The sequence below is a fragment of the Citrus clementina genome, unplaced genomic scaffold, assembly GCF_000493195.1.
Source record: "Citrus clementina cultivar Clemenules unplaced genomic scaffold, Citrus_clementina_v1.0 scaffold_4, whole genome shotgun sequence".
Taxonomy (NCBI): domain Eukaryota; kingdom Viridiplantae; phylum Streptophyta; class Magnoliopsida; order Sapindales; family Rutaceae; genus Citrus; species Citrus x clementina.
This window is the reverse complement of record NW_006262274.1, coordinates 20,855,114-20,874,651: the sequence shown is the minus strand read 5'-3', so window position 1 is coordinate 20,874,651 and position 19,538 is coordinate 20,855,114. Positions and strand designations below refer to the sequence as shown.

The 19,538-nt window shown below is 35.4% G+C and overlaps 4 protein-coding genes across 6 annotated transcripts; all 4 read left to right on the top strand.

Moving 5' to 3' along the window:
* Positions 1-2,683: 2,683 nt before the first annotated feature.
* LOC18044237 (COBW domain-containing protein 1) lies at positions 2,684-6,105 on the top strand. Its single transcript, XM_006437896.2, has 9 exons — positions 2,684-2,933; positions 3,182-3,399; positions 3,552-3,666; positions 3,892-3,981; positions 4,175-4,348; positions 4,459-4,578; positions 4,858-4,968; positions 5,661-5,742; positions 5,865-6,105. The coding sequence occupies exons 1-9, from the start codon at positions 2,793-2,795 to the stop codon at positions 5,927-5,929; spliced, it is 1,116 nt and encodes a 371-aa protein (XP_006437959.1). The 5' UTR covers positions 2,684-2,792; the 3' UTR covers positions 5,930-6,105.
* Positions 6,106-6,336: 231 nt separating this feature from the next.
* LOC18045073 (NAC domain-containing protein 83) lies at positions 6,337-7,788 on the top strand. Its single transcript, XM_024186509.1, has 3 exons — positions 6,337-6,868; positions 6,981-7,267; positions 7,413-7,788. The coding sequence occupies exons 1-3, from the start codon at positions 6,670-6,672 to the stop codon at positions 7,524-7,526; spliced, it is 600 nt and encodes a 199-aa protein (XP_024042277.1). The 5' UTR covers positions 6,337-6,669; the 3' UTR covers positions 7,527-7,788.
* A 1,294-nt stretch (positions 7,789-9,082) lies between these two features.
* LOC18045072 (protein KTI12 homolog) lies at positions 9,083-11,341 on the top strand. Its single transcript, XM_006437894.2, has 2 exons — positions 9,083-9,344; positions 10,236-11,341. Exon 2 carries the CDS (start codon positions 10,254-10,256, stop codon positions 11,163-11,165), a length of 912 nt encoding a protein of 303 aa, XP_006437957.1. The 5' UTR covers positions 9,083-9,344; positions 10,236-10,253; the 3' UTR covers positions 11,166-11,341.
* Positions 11,342-12,103: 762 nt separating this feature from the next.
* On the top strand, positions 12,104-18,259 carry LOC18045071 (probable methyltransferase PMT5). Of its 3 annotated transcripts, none has more exons than XM_024185926.1 (9): positions 12,104-12,368; positions 12,686-13,628; positions 13,840-13,975; positions 14,212-14,452; positions 15,634-15,859; positions 16,120-16,277; positions 16,407-16,710; positions 17,357-17,489; positions 17,667-18,259. In XM_024185926.1, the coding sequence occupies exons 2-9, from the start codon at positions 13,117-13,119 to the stop codon at positions 17,814-17,816; spliced, it is 1,860 nt and encodes a 619-aa protein (XP_024041694.1). In that variant the 5' UTR covers positions 12,104-12,368; positions 12,686-13,116; the 3' UTR covers positions 17,817-18,259. The 3 variants fall into 3 exon arrangements, with proteins under 3 accessions (XP_024041694.1, XP_024041693.1, XP_024041695.1); XM_024185925.1 differs by having other exon boundaries at positions 12,648-13,628; XM_024185927.1 differs by having other exon boundaries at positions 12,648-13,628; positions 17,612-17,781.
* The last annotated feature ends 1,279 nt before the right edge of the window (positions 18,260-19,538 follow it).

The following is a 19,538-nucleotide window of genomic DNA, read 5'->3' as shown; positions in this document are numbered from 1 at the left end:
ATAGAAAAGCTTATTTATTTCCAAAAAAAAAAAAAAAGCATCTTTGTTTCTCGATAACACCCAACCCCATACTCGCTGTGTCGGCAACTTCCAATAAGGTCAGATACAGGCAGCAATTTTCTGTTTTTTTAATTTTTGTCTTTTGTTAAATCCTTATCATAATTATGATTCGGGTCACGTCATGCCTCTATTTGGTTCATAGGGCCGAGAATAAAGGAGTTAATTCTTTGCGTGTCCGGAAGAAATGGATATAGATGACGGGACACATAATGCCTCAACACCCCTTTGGTATATAAAAGTTTATTTGCTTTCTTGCTTCGCTGGCCATGCATTGATATGAAGACTACAATCCACAGTGTGTGCTAACTATGATGACAAAATTAATTAAAGATTACTCAACAAAATCCCACCTCAGTAGCATATACGCGTGGGTCAATAATAGTGGATCTGCCTTTCCCCTCGCCGAAATCAGCTCACTTTTCTATCCCCAGCAGTCTCAGAGTTAGATCATTGATCATTTGGTTATGATGGGCGGGATGAAAAACTGATCCTTTGAATATTAAGTCCGGTTTTTGAAAGTTTTCTTGTCCGGAGAGGTTTGCCTAAACTTCCAAGAAACGAAAATGTTAAAGACGGATTTATCTTCATAATTAATTTGTAACGAGAGGATTGTCATTTTCTGCAAAATTGATCGGGATTCAGAGGATTATATACGTAAACGTAATGGTTAAAAAATTCGACAACAAACAAGATAGATTTTGCTGATTGAGTTTAATGGGGCCATAACAGTTGGACAAAGTTCGCGAACAGCTAATATAAAAACCCCATTTGATTAATTCTTGTATACGCCAACTATTTCGGGAAAGTGCAAGTGTGAAGGCAAAGGAGTCGGCATACGTGCAAGTTGTTTATACAGTAGGGCATGTATAGTAACATTTGCTCTTGCTCTAGTTGATGGCTCGATGTATATTCTATGGTATTCTGGTTAGGTAGAGTTCATGTTCAGACCATAGTTTTTGGATTAATTTATTATTGTTCAAAAGTTATTTTATGGATTTCGTACTATTCCATTGTCGAATTGTAATCATAGATTTTTGACACCTTTTCTTGTTGACTTGTGTTCTTAGTTCAATTAGACCATGAAAAGTTTTTTTTATTTTTAATTTCTCCCCCAATTATGCACGTTTAACGCTTATATTATATATAAATATGAATATATTTTGAAATTAATTGTACGAAATAGGTGAGGACTTCGGTACTTCTTTCAAATAAAAAAACTAAAATAAATTAATTAATTAATTATCTAGTTGTTAACTTGACCGACAATGAATGCACACTCTACTTTCTGTTTAGGTGGGGTTATATGCTATTTACTCTTAATACTCTTATTTTTATAAATATTTTTATTATAAAAATGCTCATGATATAAATTACTATTAAGGATATTTTATTATGAGCACATTTAATATTATTACTTTGGACATTCATTTAGGGCACTGTAATTAATGTTTAATTTTTTTACTATTTTAAATCTTAAGTTTTTTCTTCTAAATATCTTAAATAAATATTTAGAAAGGAAACTCAATATGTGAAGATTTTAACTTTAATAAAGTATGTGTGATCCTTTTAATTTTCTAGTTTACAGTACAAATAATCTTCCTTGTTATTCCCCGATGGTTAGGTAGGTGATAATATTAGAATAACATTGATTTTTTTTTTTTTGGCTCCAAAAGATACGTGTCATTCCACAATATTAGAATAACATTGACAATTATTCATATTATTATAAGCTAGTTTGCAACACTAAGATATTACAAACCCGCAAGCATGTTTGCGACATTATCTTCAACCAAATCCAAAGGGAAAAAAAAAAATCCAAAAATAAGTTACCAATTGCATGCCCCTTACGTCCAAATCCAACAATCAACACCTCATCATTTTCTTCAATATAGTTCAAGCAAACCATGATTTGGAACAAAAGTTACAATATTCTTTCCATGGGAAGAACCAGCAAATAGTTTCTTCCACTTGTTGCCTAGGTGAAACCTTTTGTATGACTTATCAGCCCACCTTTGAATCCTATGGTGAGACTTCAGCTTGCGACCAGCTTCCGTATCACGTGTCTTGGCCGTGATGTTGAGTGTAGTTAATCAACTACTACGATTAAGAATTTCATCTTCACTTCTCTTCCTGATTCTAAACTCTGAATTTGCGAAGTAGAACAAACATCGTCCTTAATTTGGCCAAAGGATATATTGTTTAATTGATTTATTTGTTTGAGTGTATATAACATTTTCATGAGTGTGTAGAGTAACTAAGATGATTAATTTAAAGAGGATTAACTGAGGATTATTTTGACATTTTAAAGAGTTTACAAAATATAATTTATTTTTTTTAAATTAATGGATGAGTATACGTAGTAATAGAGTGTTGAGAGAAATTTTTAGAGTGCATATAACTTTACCTTTTCTATTTTTAACTCATAAGCAGTTTAAGTTGTAAGGAATCTTAAGATTGAATATTTGCTTCGCTTGCATCAGTATTGGGCCTTGGGTCCTGTTTCGTTCAACGAGGCCGAGCGGTCGGCGTGGGCCTTGCTGGCCGGCCCGCTGGCCAACTCACTGGCAAACGATCGGATCAATGAACCAATTGACTATTGGTTTCGGGTTTTGACTTTTTTTCAAGTCTTATGGCCGCCCACTTTTAGTTGCTAAAAGAATCAATCTTCTTCGAGGGAGAAAAACTAAAAAAAAAAAAAATTTGAAGTTTAATCCTTTTTTATTCTATTGAAAATGGAGGACGAAGAAGAAGATCCACCTCTAGCTGTTCGAATTGACGAAACTACTCATGAATTCTCCAACTCTCATGAAAACGACGACGTTTCAGTTGGCGTAACCGTTATCACTGGCTTTCTTGGAGCTGGCAAATCCACTGTAACTAAAACCCTTGTTTTTGCTTTTTTTTTTTAAATAATTTATTTATGTAATTCTGCTCCCGTTGTTCGTGAAAATAGTGTTTTATTGTGCTTAATTTTGCTGGGTTTGTTTGCTTCTTCTGTTAATAACATTTAACGAAATGGTGTTGAAGTTTGAGAAACTTTTGAAGAAGTATTAAAATATGTGGGATTAGTGTTATAGTTTGTGCCAAATTGTGAACTTTCAAATGGGGTTATTAATTTCAGCTTGTTAATTACATCTTGAATGGGAAACATGGAAAGAGAATTGCTGTCATCTTGAATGAGTTTGGTGAAGAGATTGGAGTTGAGAGAGCAATGATAAATGAAGGAGAAGGAGGTGCACTAGTTGAAGAGTGGGTGGAGTTGGCAAATGGGTGCATTTGTTGCACTGTTAAACATAGTTTAGTTCAAGCACTCGAGCAACTTGTACAGAGAAAAGAAAGGTAATGATTTTTTTTCTTTTCAAGCCATTAAGCATACAACTTATGGGGAATCTGATAGTTAAGTTTATCAGTGTTTATGACTTCTGAAATTTTGCAATAGACATGTTAGTTTCAGAAACTAATGGGATGAATTGTTGCTTTGTGACTTGTAGACTTGATCATATTTTGCTCGAGACCACTGGGTTAGCAAACCCTGCTCCTCTGGCATCTGTTCTTTGGTTGGATGACCAGCTGGAATCAGCTGTCAGGCTTGATTCTATTATCACTGTATGCAAACTTATTTCTCATTTCTGTATGGTTTAGACTTTGCATTGTCGTTTTCTCAGGATTATCTTGATTATGCAAACTGTTTATTTTATTGATATAGTATGTAGTAGTCTATTTTATGAGCTTGTGATGAATTTTATATCTTCCAAGTTTTTATATGCTATATCCGGAGTTTCTACTTCTTTTATCTGCTACCTTTTACCATATAATTTGGTTTTCAAATAGGTTGTGGATGCCAAAAATCTTCTTTTCCAGATTGATAAGTATCGTCACTTGTCTTCGTATCCTGAAGCAATTCATCAAATAGCATTTGCTGTAAGTCTTATGCCATTCTACTTTTATGATGTAGTTCCACAATAGCTTTGTATTTTCAGAAAAAGTGTTTGCTTCTTCTTCTTCTTCTTTATTTTATTTTTCTTACTTTTTTATTTGGATATTTTGTGGAGTGTAATGAATATTGGATAAGTTGAGCATCTTAGAGGCTTATGAATGTCACTTATTCTTGTAGGATGTTGTAATTCTTAACAAGGTCGATTTAGTTTCTCCAGAGTGTTCTGGAGATGCTCTTGATGAATTGGAGAAGGAAATACATGAAATTAACTCCCTTGCCCGTGTCATCCGCTCTGTTCGATGTCAAGTTGACCTGTCTGAAGTATTGAATTGTCGAGCATATGATGCCACAGTAAATCCTATAAAACTCTGTTCAGACTCATCATGATAGGTACATTAGTAGATTATACTGACCTACATTTGAACTGATGTTATTTGATTTTTACCCCTACTGGCTCACAGCATGTCACTCGTCTAGAAGGACTGTTGGAGGAACACCAGTATAAATCTTCTCAGAATCTTCACGACAATAATGTGCGAACCTTGTCCATTTGTGAACCACTGGCAGTTAATCTTGATAAGGTAATTCTCCAAATTGGTAGCTGAAGTCATGCTCTACTTAGTTGGTGCACCTTGTTATTATTATGTTTCTCACTAGTGTATATGGACGATTATTTGGATTATGTCTTCTAACTGATCAGTCAGATGACCGAATCCTTCTTGCTTATATGACTTGAAATTTGACAACAGTATATGTTCTGTTTATATAGTGTTTTAAACACCTCTCTTGTTAAAGTGCATTCTTTTGTGTGTAAATAAATATTTTGTGTTTAATAATGCCTGCGATTATGTTTTATGTAGGTTCGCTTATGGCTTGAGGAGATTCTTTGGGATAAAAAAGATGGCATGGATGTGTACCGTTGCAAAGGGGTTTTAAGTGTTAAACACTCCGATCAACTGCATACTTTGCAGGTAATATTTTGCAATGATTGATAATGACATGAAAATTTCAGTTATGGTATTGTTTTTTAATTAGACAAAGTGTTTTTCCATTTGTTGTCTCTGATGCTTTGTCGCTTTATGCCTTCTTAGTCTTCTCTCTTGTGCTTTCTTCTAGATTCTCAGCTGTTTTTATGATAATATTCATAATACTCTTAATTGTCTTTTGAGTTTCTCTTTTAGAGAATGTTAAAAATCTGGCAACAAGACATATTGTAGTAGCAAGAGGAAATGCCAACATTTTCAAGAATTTAATTCATCCTGTGGTTAGCTCTATTGTGAAATGGTTAATGGTATTCAGGGAACCTCCTGTACCACTCAATTAATGTATAGATAGATTTGGATGGTTTCAGATCAATGTAAAAAGTTTGCTAAATTCTCGAAATCTTCACCGAAATTCATGGGAAGCTACCTTAGAATCAGCAGAGAGCTCTCTTAGTTCTACGTAGAAATCAAGTTTCTAATCATATTAGTTAAGCTTACTGTAAACAAATTTCAGTTGGAAGGAGCGTCTGATTTAATTGAAAATTCTTCATCATTGGTTATTGGCACCGGTGTTCACCATTGTATGCAAATTTATCTTTATTCTAATCACTGGCCTTGCCTCAGCTGATTAGATGAATGCTGTCTCATTTCTAAGTTGTTTGTCGCTGAACATTTGGTAGGCTGTGAGGGAGATTTATGAGATTGTTCCTGCTCGAAAATGGAGAACAGAGGAGAAACAGATGAATAAGATAGTTTTTATAGGTAATCCTCTAATGGTGTTGCTGCTTTTTTTTTCAGTAAAATCCTTAAAAAAAAGAATTTAGTTTGAGCTCTTTCCCTCCCTGCTGCCCTCATTTATTTTTTTGTTGTAATTTCTCTGGCAGGTCATCACCTGAATCAAGACATTCTTCAAGATTCCTTCAGAACTTGCACATTAGCAACTACTTAGCTTGTAGTGAGAAGCATTTTGAAGAGATTTGCCATCTTGAAGCTTCAATTTTCTAAAGATTGTTTTTGAATCCAATTATTTTGAATGGAGCTCGAGCAGTTAGGCAATACAGTATATACCAATTTTACTTGTTGAATAGACTTTTTCTCGTAATTGAAATTTTATTTGTTTAAGCAGCAGCATGTATATTATATAAATTATCAGTGATCACCGCTTCCCCTTTAATTCTATTTTTATTTTTTATTTTTTTTCACCTTAAAAAATGGAGAACCAGTGAATACTTAAATCTTGAAAAATTGAGAGTAGTGAATAGGAAAGGTATTGCACTGGGAGTTGGAGGCATCAAACTGCTCTGAATCTCGATAATCATAAGTTGCCCAAAGGAGACGCAAGAAGAGTTTATTATTCCCTGTTTCCGTTAGCAAACATGAAAGCTAATCTTATTTCCTGTTAAAAAGATTGCACAGGAGCTCAACGGAAACAGCAGGATCCTTTTTCCAATTTTATACAAGTGAAAACTGGAAACTTGTGGATCATAGTTCAAGTGGGAATCAAATTCAACTTTGGGAAACGATTAGGACGAGATATTGACTTTTTGTAGACCTAAACTGCGAAATCATTCTCTCTATGGTCTATGTATAAATGTGTCTTGTGACTACTGACTGGCACTAGAACATTGGGGCAGCAACTGGTAAGCAAGCAAGCAAAGCTAACGTATAAGCTCTCTCTGTGTCTTATTAATGGCCTCTCAAGGTGTTTTTGGCAGTATTAATCAAGAAGAAGAGTTTGATTTACCGTTGGGGTACCGATTTTCACCCAATGGTCAAGAGATTATCGTGCAATATCTTACTAAAAAGATCTTGAACCAACGGCTTCCTAGCAATATTATCAAAGACATTGATCTGTATGCTTATGATCATCCTCGTCAACTCCCAATCGGTGATGCATTCTTTTCATTATAGTTTTTAGATTTTGCTCCACTATACATAGTATTTTGATACATTCTGGTTTTTCTTGTTTAATTTATATATAATATGTATTGCCTGTTCAGGTGAATTTAAGAATTGTAAGCCGGAGGAGGGGTACTTCTTCACCCAGTTGGAAAACAGAGATGGCAAGGGACAGCCTAAGCGGACGACGAAGAGTGGTTACTGGAAGGATACCGGTAAAGTTGAACAAATAATTTGGAATAATTCAATTGTTGGGTTCAAGAAAATTCTCGTCTTCTACGAGGGGAAGCCGCCGACAGGAACGAGAAGTCGCTGGGTCATGCATGAATTTGGAGTTAATCCCTCGTATCTTTCGGCCTTTGCTCTTGACATAACCACTCAAACCGAGGTCCGTACTAACTAATTAGCAACACAGCTTCGTCACTTCTGCTTAATTATAGAGAAATCTGATTTAATCTTTAATTAAATTGCACTACTTATAATATAATTTTCTTTTACTAAATAATGTTCTGATTTCATCTTATTAACTTTAGGTAGTGAATTACGTGGCATGCAAAATTCATCACAAAAAAGAGAGTGGCAATAAACGTTCAGAAGCCGGGAAAAAGAAAAATTTACCAGTACGCAAAAAGACTAAAGCATGTTGATGACTTAGGAACAGTCACAGCCGATTACTTGGCCACCATCGGCCGAGTGGGGAGTCTCCGCTGGAGACTGATTTTTTTCTTTTTTCTTTTTTTCATGGAAAGATGGAGCATAATGATTTCTGTGCTGAAATAAAGAACTGGCAGAAGATTCATGGATGAATTTACCGTTTGAATTCTGAAATAGATAAAAAAAAGTATTGATTTGATTTATAATTCTAACCTCCCCTCTTAATATTGAATCTGTTTATGTCTTCTCACGCAAAAAGCCACCATGGTCTATCAATTTCAGTTTTATTTTGTTTTTGCTTTAATTTGTTTTTCAATTGTAATTCTAAACTCCCCTCCAAATAATGAATCCGTGTAAAAAGTACTGTTTCTATTTGAATGATGAACCTGATCCGTTCGGAAAAAAACAAAGTTTATGCTTTTGATAAAAATTGGGGAAATTAAAAAAACACAAAATGACAAATATCCCAACCGGATGGTTCGATTAAAGTTCGTTTGAAAGAGCTAATTCGGTTCTGTTAGGTTAGCTTTGAGCGAACGCTGGGCAGCTGTCGGTTTTATTCCGGTTCGAGTTGAGCTCAATTAGATAGTGTAATACGGCGAAAGCAATTTAATATTATAATTGCATTATATTATTAAATCTATCATACTATTAAACTACACAATTTAATTATTTTCTAAAATTTTAATAAAGTTAAGAATCTTAAACCAAACCAGTATTACGTATAAGGGTCCAACTACAATATAACTATAGTTTTATACACTATCCTTTGACTTTTTGTGATCCAACCATTAGATCTAACCCAAGTTGCAAAAGTTATTTCAACGACATGGATGCACTTACTTGATTATTAAAGATGTAGTCCATTCTGTTTATTAAAAAAGAAAAAAAGAAAAATTAAGTTTTAAAATTTTAACATATTAGTCCATTAAAATATTTTATTATATGGGTCAAAGGTGAACATATTTATATATTAAAAATATGGATGGATTATTTTAGTTTGCTAAAATATTCTCCACTCCCATTTACTTAAAATACCAATTGGATTATAATAATATTATCTTGTTTTTAGTGTAATACAAGATTGGACTAGGTTTTATAAAAATTTTGACAATATTAAAATAAATAAATAAATAATCATTAAATAAATACTTGATAGTCGTTTAAATTTCATTACAGAGTTTTAGTTTAAAATCTTATACTTTATTTAAGTTTAAACAAATTATTAAATCGCATGATTTAATAAAGTTCAAAATTTATATATAACACTCTTTTATTATAGACATCCTCATTTTTTTTTTAATGCGAACATGTTATTAATTATTTTTTTTAATGCGAACACGTTATTAACCTTTTTTTTAACACGGTCACGCTATTAATTTATAAAATTTAATAGAATCAATTTTTAAACCATTATTAAACTATATAATTTGATAAAATCGTTTTAATTAACTATTAGATATAATTTAAAAGTGTGTTGGTATAAAAAAAATTATTAAATTATATTATTTAATAGTGTATCCGCATCACAAAAAAACCAATGCTCGTATAAACAGTGACGACGCAGATAAATTTTACCATCCCTAATTCCCTAATCCCCTTTCTCTTTCTTTACTTCTTTGTATTGTGAAAGAGAGAGAACGACAAATTCACTCGCACACACCCACGCCCACGCTGCCGCCGCTCTCACTTTCGTTCAAGTGTGCCAGCGCTGCAGCTTCTAGCCGTTCTCGATTTGCTTCCTCGTTCCAGTTGCTGCCGCCTCTGCGGTCGCTGCCTCCGGCTTCGTTCGCTGCCGTCAGCGCCATAAGGTGAGGTTATACGTGCGATTCCAAATTGTGCATGAATGGATGTTTGAAATTCAATCTTATTTTGGGCTTTTTAAGAGGCGTTACAGGCACTGAAACTGTTCAATCTTCTTTGTATAATGGCTGTTTGTACTTGTTGCTGATTTAGTTTCTTAATATTGTAATTGTTCTTGTCTTGAGTGTTGATGGTGATGAAAGATCAATCTATTATATATGTTTGTCATTTGGAGTTGTAACTTCAGTAGCTTGCGGCCTTGGTACTGGATTGCGCGTTATTTTTTTTCTTTTTCGTCAGCTTTTTTTTTTAAAAAAATACTTGTTGTGGTTGCTTGGTAGTTGGTATTCATTTTTGTTTTCATTTTTGCATCATTGAGCTGGGCTGGTACTTGATTCATTTTGAAATTGAATTGAATTTTGGAATAGGTTGTAACCCGAATTGCAACCAAAACTGAAATTTATATCTGAATTTGCAATTCTAACCGATCCAAAACTCGAACCCAAACTCAACCGAGCCGAATTAAATTCGCTTTCGGTTTGGTTTGCGTTTTGAATTTGATTGGGTTGAATTCTCCCATCCGAACTGCTTGTAACCCAAACTGAAACCCGAACAACCCCCGAAACCTGATATGCCCATCCCTTAGTATCTATATTCCATTACTGTTGATCTGATTAGCCTGATCTTCAAAATTCTTCTATTCTGTAGCTGATCTTTTATTTTATTATCAAAATTTATTAGAATGGGATGAGAGCAAGAGTTCTATTCAATATTGTTGTTTTCAAATCTTTCTGTCTTTTTAATGATTTTGGACTTGGGATTGGGAATAAGTGTGATACACAGTGTATGAGTGATTAGAGGCAAAAAGGATCGTTACTGATGTTCTAGTCTAATCTCAGGGCCAACTGTTTTGACTGATGGCATTGGTTGTAATCTGTGGGCAACCGAGCAGTGGAAAGTCACTGGCAGCAACATGTCTAGCTGAAGCTCTAAAAGAATCAGAGGCAAAAGAGACTGTCAGGATTATTGATGAAGCTTCTTTTCATCTTGATCGCAATCAGAGCTATGCCAGTATGCCTGCAGAGAAGAATTTGCGTGGAGTTCTCAGGTCTGAAGTTGATAGATCTGTGTCCAAAGATAATATTATAATAGTAGATTCTTTGAACAGTATCAAGGGCTACAGATATGAGTTATGGTGCTTGGCTCGTGCTGCAGGGATTAGATACTGTGTTCTGTATTGCGACTTGGAAGAAGATCATTGTAGAAAATGGAATAAAGAGCGCCATGAGAAAGGAGAAGCCGCTTATGATGATAAGATATTTGAAGATTTGGTAAGAAGGTTCGAGAAGCCAGATAGAAGAAATCGGTGGGATTCCCCTTTGTTTGAACTGTGCCCATATAAAGATGGAATAGAAAATTCTTCCGCCGCCATTTTGGACGCCGTTGCTTATCTAACCAAAAAAGTGGATTCAAAATCACGGGATGTTAAGATCTTACAGCCAACAATTGCAACACAAAATACACGAGTCTCTGAGGCAAATTCATTGTATGAATTAGACAGAGCAACTCAAGAGGTGATTAATGCCGTTGTCGAAGCACAATCCAAGGCTCTTGGAGGGCCCATGAATGGGATATCTCTTGGGCAGGGTTTACCAAATATCAGTATTTCAAGGTCAGTTGGGCTGCCAGAGCTACGAAGGCTGCGAAGAACATTCATCAAATTGACAGGGCAAACAAGTTTGAGTGGACCACCACCTCCCTCAGATGCTGACAGTGCAAAGCGGATGTTTGTTGACTACTTGAATAGGGAACTAGAAACAACTGTTTGAAGGATGACGATGTTTTAGTAAGCTATTTGATACATCTCTGGGTTAATCCTCCTTTTGAGTTTTTGAATACTCTTCTAGGTTGTGTTGCAATATGAATGGCTTTGTACTAAGAAGTAATGTATTGCTTTCCGGGGAAAGAATTAAAAAAAAGAAAAAAGAATGTTGTGTTTTTCGCATCTATTGCATCAGAGAAAGCCTAATTATCATTTTTCATTTATCATTGGGCACCATTGTACCATTTCCTAGCAGACGTGCGATCAATAAATTTCTGTCAAGGATTCGTGTCGAGCAGAGCAGTACTTGAGAAATTAATAGCCCAAGGCTTCTACCAACAGTCGTGCCCCACGAGACAGAGAACTTGAAAACAAGGGGAGGGCGCATTTTTTATTACGGCCGAATAGTCAATCTAGAACCAAATCTAATCTACAGGTTGGCATCAGCGATTAAGTTAGGCTATCAAATTTCCATCAACCCAATTAAATTAGAATAAATTAAGTTGGTAAATGAGTAATGGGCAAAGAAACCCCCTGATTTTGACGGGATCAATTTTTCTGTTGAGAATGAAAATAAGAACCCAAAATAAACTTTCATGTTTCGCGTTGGTGTCATTCGACATGCTGAAATGCTTGAAAGCAAAAAATCAATGCAGAGTCCATTCTGATTCTGTTTTGACAAGTGGTACATTTTAACGCTGTCTCTGTTAATTAAATCCAGCTAATCGCAGACTTAAATAAAGGGTATTATACTCCATAATCAGATGACGGGCAAAATCACAACCGCCCATTCCACTTCTGTACCAAATCCAAGGCCAGAATCTGGCCAAGCCGCCCACTAGTGCAATACCACCTGTCATTCTAGCAAATGCCAGATGGGCTTGAATCTTTTTTTAAGGCTGGCGCAGCGTAGCTGCGTAATTGACAGAACAAACAAATTTAATAGTGGCACTAAAAGCAAAAGCTTGCAACATAAATTACAATTATTCCTTATTTGTGTTGTAGAGGAGAAATGATTTGCTGCCTGTTTGTTTTGTCTAAAAGTTAGAGCCTTTGATTGTTTTTCAGATCTGATTTAATCAAAGTATTAATTTCCAACCCAACACAATCCCCAAAAACTTGAGTTCGATATATAACTGGACGCTTAACAAAAGTAGCTCTGTTTGCTTTCAATCTTTGTTCTTCACTGATTCAACGACTCTTTGAATTGGTGCGCATTCAAAATCCCTAATTTTGTTTTCATTTTTCTTTTCTTTTCATCTCTTATTGTGCTCTTGATCTGATTTCTTTTTTGAGATCTGGGTTTCCTTTAGTTGATTATAGAAATGGGAACTTTTGCATTCTGGTCTTTTGGGTAGTTGAAGTTGTGTAAAGCAAATGATAGTTTTTCTTTTTTCTTTTTTTTGGGGAACATTCATGCCAGCCGTTACTGAATCTACATTAATTGTGTGATATTGATTCGGTGGATCTTTGACTTTTCTTATTGCAGATTGATCTGATTGGTTGGTTGATTACTTGCTGTTGCAGGGTGGTGTTTCTACAATTGGCATTACTCAGTAGTGTACAATCAGCATTACTATTCTGAGAGAACTTTATTCTTTTTTCGGTGTGATTTGGACTTTTGGTTCTGCTACACTGTTCAGTTTTTGTGAATTACTGATCTGTAATCAGGAACTCAAACTTGGGTGTGGTGATCTGGTTCGTGCGTTTTTAGTAATGTGAGTGTGTGTGATGCTCCAATCACACGTGAAATCTCTGTGCATTTTATTGGAGATTTAGTTTAAAAAGGAGTATCTCAATGCTTGTTTTAGTTGTACGGATTCATGGTAACATATATCGGAACTTATGTGTTATGATAGGTTATGGTTTTCGTTGTTCCTGGATTAATACATTAAAGGGATTTGCTATCTAGTGGACTTTGAAACTCTAGACTGTATAGGCGATCAGGCAATTTGGACATGAGAAGCCCCTGGTGCAATAAACTATCTGTTATTCTTGGCCGCGGACCCCCACTCAGCTGGTTGTTATTATGCTTTTTAAGCATTGTTGCGCTAATTGCTGTATTAGGATCATCAACCTCTAATACCTTAGACTTTGTAACTTCATCCTCGAAACCCAATATTTATTCAAGCTATAGGAGGCTAAAGGAGCAAGCTGCGGTTGATTATTTGGAGCTTAGAACTCTTTCATTGGGAACAACTAGGCCAAAGGAGCTTGATCTTTGTGGCAAAGAAAGAGAAAACTTTGTGCCTTGTTACAATGTGTCAGCAAATTTGTTGGCTGGGTTTAAAGAGGGAGAGGAGTTTGATCGGCATTGTGGAATGTCAGGACTAGGAGACCGGTGTTTGGTTCGGCCCCCAAAGGATTATAAGATCCCCTTGAGGTGGCCAGCTGGTAGAGATGTGATATGGAGTGCAAATGTGAAGATAACAAAAGACCAATTTCTTTCGTCTGGAAGCATGACAAAGAGGTACTCCTTAATTTATGCTAAACATGATTCTTCGGTGGTTGTAAGTGTTAAATTGAAACTTACATTGATCCTCTACAGTTGCATGATTTGCTCAAATCATTAGGATTGCATAGTTTCATTCAAAGTTTATTGTTCTCCTCTCTGTTTTTTGTTGGATTTGTGAGATATGATGATTTAGTCATGTCTTTGTCATCTGTAATAAATCTGCTAGGTTGATGTTACTGGAAGAGAATCAAATTGCATTTCATTCTGAAGATGGATTGGTATTTGACGGTGTCAAAGATTATTCTCGCCAGATTGCTGAGATGATAGGGCTAGGAACTGACTCTGAATTTCTTCAAGCTGGTGTAAGTTTTCTTTGCATATCATGGTTATTAATGCATATATTTTAACATTAACGTCAAAACTTGCCAAAAGAGCTTGCGTTTGTTGAATAGAAACTTTAGTATCATTTTATTCTAGCAGTAAAACCCAGGCATCTTTTGTGTCTATTTTGCAATTTTTCTTTTGCCCTTTTATCTTTTTGAAAGGAAAATAGAACTCTTCGCATTATGATTTTTAATCTTTGCTATGTCCCTTACAGGTTCAGTCTGTACTTGATGTTGGCTGTGGATTTGGAAGTTTTGGAGCTCATTTAGTATCATTGAAGCTGATGGCTGTTTGTGTTGCGGTGTATGAGGCAACTGGCAGCCAAGTTCAGTTGGCCCTTGAGAGAGGTCTTCCAGCTATGATTGGCAACTTCATCTCAAGACAACTTCCATATCCATCATTGTCGTTTGACATGGTTCATTGTGCTCAGTGTGGGATCATTTGGGATCAAAAAGGTACATCTGGACTTATTAAGCATTTTTCTTCTAGTCACTGGTGTGCTTTCTTTTGGTTGATTCAAAATATTATTTGGAGAAAGGAATGTGAGTGTAGCTGGAATCCTATATTTTGCTTTCTGTTGTTTGCTTAAAATTTATTGTGTTTGTTTCAGTGCTGAATTGTTCTTATCTGAAAGTGTTACAAATAGGGGTTCACTGTTTTAATCCATTGACTGACATCCATAGGTATTTTATTACTGCTTATTTAGTTTTAACCACAGCATATAGGTGCTGCTTGGCCATAAATGAAAGAATCATATGGTTATCGACCCTGAGTGAATTCCTGACTGATATGAGCCTACCTTCTTTAAATTTCTGTGCTGAAATTTAGTGGAATGATGTATCTCAAGAATAATATCAGGAAGGATAAGATGGCTGTATAGGGCAAGAAATCCATTTGCTGGTAAATTTTGGCAAGGACCAGATGGCATTCAAACTGGATGCTGTATTTTGAGCTGTTAGCAACTTAGCATGGCTGGCAGCAGCTGGATTGTTTGCTAAAATCTTATGAGCCTTTTTTTTTTTTAACCTGAACTGAAATTATATTTCCTGTCTATTAATATTCAAAATTGTCTAAAATTCTTTGTGTCCTCTGCCCCTCCATTGTTATAATTTTATTGACAAATAGCATGTATTGAACTGATTCTGAACTTCTATGCTGAAATGCCGTCTCTGCAGATCTCATCCCAATTGGATTGTTGGCATTAATAGGCCATTATACATAAGAAATTTTTTCCTTTGTGAAAATATTCCAATAATGCATATTCCACCAAATTACATTCTATGTTATTAGGTTGTCAGACACAGATATAGTCTTAACCAGACTTATATGGTCAATATTTTTTAGTTTGAATGATAAACAAAAAGGTGAGAGATAGAAACATTGGAAACCATAGAATACACATCTGATGTTGGAATTACTTAATTTTTTTAATTCTCAGGAATTATAAAACACTCGAGTTTTTTGTAATATACCACTGTATTCGTGTTGGACGTTTCAATGATCAAGTCTATGCTATTGTCGATGTGATTTGGTTAACTAATGCCATGATTTCTTTAATTTTTATTTTTAGTGTGTGCGTACTACTTTCTTCTGAGAATCTCATTGCTTAGCTTCTGACCATTACTACACAAAACAGAAGGCATATTTCTGATTGAAGCGGACCGGTTACTCAAGCCCGGAGGTTACTTTGTTTTAACCTCGCCTGAAAGCAAACCGCGGGGAAGTTCATCAAGTAGGAAGAATAAAAGCTTGCTAAAGGTAATGGAAGAATTCACTGAAAAAATATGTTGGAGTTTAATTGCTCAGCAGGACGAGACTTTCATTTGGCAAAAGACTGTTGATGCTCATTGCTACACATCTCGGTGAGATTCTATAACAATAAGCACTTTTCTATTACACTTTATTTTCTTTTTGAAAGGTTTATTTTCTGTTTTGAAAGGAATTACAACTTATTTTAGTTTTGCTGCTAGGTAGAAGGTTTTTTTAACTTTAGTAACTTCCATATTTCCATGTGCCTTGTTATACTGAATTATGTTTGTGAGAAATTATCATACTTCTTTCTCAAAGTAATGGCTCTAAGGGAAAACTCTTCTGATGCTTCTTTTTTTCTTCTATAACATAGCAAGCATGGTTTACCACTTTGCAAAGAAGAACATGATGCTGTACCATACTATCATCCCCTTGTTTCATGTATAAGTGCAACAAACAGCAAGCGCTGGATTTCCATCCAGAATAGGTCCTCTGGTTCCCAACTGAGCTCAGCTGAGCTTGAAGTTCACGGAAAGTATTGTTTCAAGATTATCTTCTCCCAATGTATTGTTTTGGTTGTGCTACATGCAGCTTGTGTATTAATTCCTTATTGGTGTGTTGTTCCTGTTCCAGTTTTTTGATGGAGTTTTGTCCTTACAGGAGTCCAGCCTGAAGATTTTTTTGAAGACTTACAGGTCTGGAGGTCAGCTCTGAAAAATTTCTGGTCGTTGCTCACTCCCCTAATTTTCTCAGACCATCCTAAGAGGCCAGGCGATGAAGATCCATTACCTCCATTTAACATGATACGCAATGTGATGGACATGAATGCTCATTATGGGGGTTTAAATGCTGCATTTTTGGAGGAGAAAAAATCTGTGTGGGTGATGAATGTTGTGCCTGTCAATGCTCGAAATACGCTTCCACTCATACTTCATCAAGGCTTTGCTGGTGTTTTGCATGATTGGTAAGTTAAGTTTTGGATTTGTTAAATAAAATTTGTGAGTGTGATGTTTGTAAGCATCTTAGAATTGAGCCGATTAAGAATCAGGATTGATCACTTGGTTTTGCAGAAAGAAAAATAAAAATAAAAATTCAATTTCTTCTGAGGTTTTCCTGATTGAATTTTCTGGCAAATTTGTTGATAAAAGTTTTTATTTTGAATGGTTTATGCTATTTGAATAATTTCTGATTTTGAAACCTGCTGAGATTAAGTTGCTAACAATTGTTCTGTAGCCTTTTTGTGTTGACTTCTTTACAATTTTTTTTTCAGTGAGGATGTTGACTTCTTTACTTCTTAGGGAAGAGTAAATTTCTAAGATATAAAATTTGCCCATATAACAGGAATTTAGGAAATCAAGATCCCTCAAATGATAACTATGTTTGACTCTTTCTTTGATCTACATGTCCCAAGACAGTTATATGTATTTGCTGAGGACCTTCATAAAATTCAAAGGCATGTTTAAGACAAAATTTAAAAAATTCTAGTTATTTTTTGTTTTTGTTATTTGTTAGTTCTGAATTGAAATATTTTGTCGAGAAGAAAATTACTGTGTCAGACTCTCAGCTGTATCATTTAGATTTACAGATCTGATCTATCTGTATGGGCACAGGTGTGAACCCTTCCCCACTTATCCCCGAACATATGACATGCTTCATGCAAATGGGCTCCTCTCACATCTCTCTTCAGAGAGGTGCGATCTGATGGATTTATTTTTGGAGATGGATCGAATTCTACGCCCTGAGGTATTTTTTCTGCATTCCATTTGTTTATTATCCAACTGCTTATTCTTGAACATTATGCTGTAGCCTACAAAGTTGTTTATTATGGTCATTTGCTCCTTGTTCCCGGTATTGTTTTACAGCAGTCAATAATCCACCATCAATTTATTTTGATATATGAGATATGTGTTTGGTCACCAGGGATGGGTTGTTATTTCTGATAAATTGGGAGCTATAGAGATGGCACGAATGGTTGTTACACAGATGCGATGGGAAGCAAGGGTGATCGACCTTCAGAATGGGAGTGACCAACGGCTACTTGTTTGTCAAAAACCTTTCTTGAAAAAATAATTGATTTAGCATCACATGATACGACTTGTACATTTTTTTGGGTCTCTGGTAATCACTCAAAATCTGTCCAGAGGTGGAGGATAAATCATTGGCAGTAATAACCTTACGCCCTTGTTACTATTGCCGCAGCACGAATAGTCTCACTGCATCAGCATTTGTTGTGTATGCCAAGGTGCTCGACAGATTTTATGTCAACAACTGATCCAAGGGCTCTGCTCGAAGCTGTAGATTAGAAAGTTTGTCGCACAAAGTTGCTGCAATTCATTTTTTTTTTTTTTTGGTTCTTTTTGTCAAGGCGATTGTAGCAATTCATTCATCCAATTTTTTGTTTCCCCCCACCCCCCGGGGTTCTTTATTTCTTTGTTATCTTGATATTGGACCCAAAAGTTTCTGTATTGAACAGTCACTGATGACCACGGAATGACATAGCAACCATTGTATTGTAACTCTTGCGTATGTCCGCAATTTTCTTTCACGCTTAAGCTTATGCACTGAGTGCTGAAATAAGGAATGGGTTGAAAGCCTCGTACTGTCAACGAGAACTTTAGTGACCAAGGCTTTGTTCGCTGAGCGTGAAACGTTCATGCCTTCCGCCCACTAGATGAGTAGTAAGCCTATGGGCTGCATGTGCATATTACGTGATCTTCTTCTTTGAAATATTACGTAAGAGACACAGAAGTGGCGGCTGCCGCTGCTTGCTTGTGCCGTTTGTTCAGTTGTAATTGTGTCGAGATTCATCGGCGCCATTACCGTGCAGTTACTATGTCCACAATACTCCAGAATAGCATTATTGTCGCTGTCAATTCTTCTACTTTCTGCCTCAAAGAGGTATCCCAAGTTTCTTTAAGTTTTTTAATCCGACAAACAACACAGTCACTGTCCTGAAAAGTAACAAATAAAGAAAAATTGAATGGGACTTAATTGATTAGCTAGTTCAAGAAACTAAACAAATAAAAATATATTTTGTAATTTTCTATCAAGAAATGCGAAAAATTGGTGAAGGAAAGTCTAAAATATTTTTATTTTGAGTCAAGTATCTATGTGTATCTTTTTAACTTATCGTTTTAAATTAAACTTAAGATTTTTTTAGGTTGCTAGGGTGGATGATGAAGAGTAGGAATCTATATTATACTAGGATTAGTTTCCTTATTAACTAAAGTTTAAAAACTTTTTAATTCCTTTCTAATTTAGAATTTTGTTTCCCTTTCAATTTAAGATTTTGTTTTACTTCATGAATTAGGATAATTACTACTACTATAAATAGCTCCCTCTTGTAGCCTTTGAAGGTAGAATTTTGAGTTTAATAATATTTCAATTTTCAAATCTCTTTGTGAGTATTTGAACAGTTAATTCTCGGTATTCTGCGGAATCAACGAGTCTTAACCCCTAAATTCGCGGTATTCTTTTGAATCAACGTGAATTTAGTTGTTCTTTTGTTCCGATATTCTCTAGAATCAACGAAATATTTTGAATATTAAACTTCCACTGCATCGGCTTGGTATCAGAGCCAAAACCTGGTATCACCAATCTAACTCCATCTACCACCAAACCTTTCCTTTTTTCCTTCTTTGATTTTTTCCGTTTAGTTAAAAAAAAAAACCGAAACAGAACAGAAACAAAACCTTCAGCCTGCGGCCACCGTCCAAGGCTGCCGGCTCTCGTTTTCCGTCACCGATCCGGACGCAACCACCACTAAACGGATCATAAATCGCCGGCCATCAA

What these genes read in the sequence shown, in the direction of transcription:
- LOC18045072 (XM_006437894.2), top strand. Translation starts at nt 10,254, where the DNA reads ATGGCATTGGTTGTAATCTGTGGGCAACCGAGCAGTGGAAAGTCACTG.
- LOC18045073 (XM_024186509.1), top strand. Translation starts at nt 6,670, where the DNA reads ATGGCCTCTCAAGGTGTTTTTGGCAGTATTAATCAAGAAGAAGAGTTT. An exon ending in TCCTCGTCAACTCCCAATCG is followed by an intron (nt 6,869 to 6,980) that starts GTGATGCATTCT and finishes TTGCCTGTTCAG; the next exon opens with GTGAATTTAAGAATTGTAAG. An exon ending in ACATAACCACTCAAACCGAG is followed by an intron (nt 7,268 to 7,412) that starts GTCCGTACTAAC and finishes TATTAACTTTAG; the next exon opens with GTAGTGAATTACGTGGCATG.
- LOC18044237 (XM_006437896.2), top strand. Translation starts at nt 2,793, where the DNA reads ATGGAGGACGAAGAAGAAGATCCACCTCTAGCTGTTCGAATTGACGAA. An exon ending in TTCATCAAATAGCATTTGCT is followed by an intron (nt 3,982 to 4,174) that starts GTAAGTCTTATG and finishes TTATTCTTGTAG; the next exon opens with GATGTTGTAATTCTTAACAA. An exon ending in GTCGAGCATATGATGCCACA is followed by an intron (nt 4,349 to 4,458) that starts GTAAATCCTATA and finishes ACTGGCTCACAG; the next exon opens with CATGTCACTCGTCTAGAAGG.
- LOC18045071 (XM_024185926.1), top strand. Translation starts at nt 13,117, where the DNA reads ATGAGAAGCCCCTGGTGCAATAAACTATCTGTTATTCTTGGCCGCGGA. An exon ending in GCTCATTGCTACACATCTCG is followed by an intron (nt 15,860 to 16,119) that starts GTGAGATTCTAT and finishes TCTATAACATAG; the next exon opens with CAAGCATGGTTTACCACTTT. An exon ending in GCTGGTGTTTTGCATGATTG is followed by an intron (nt 16,711 to 17,356) that starts GTAAGTTAAGTT and finishes GTATGGGCACAG; the next exon opens with GTGTGAACCCTTCCCCACTT.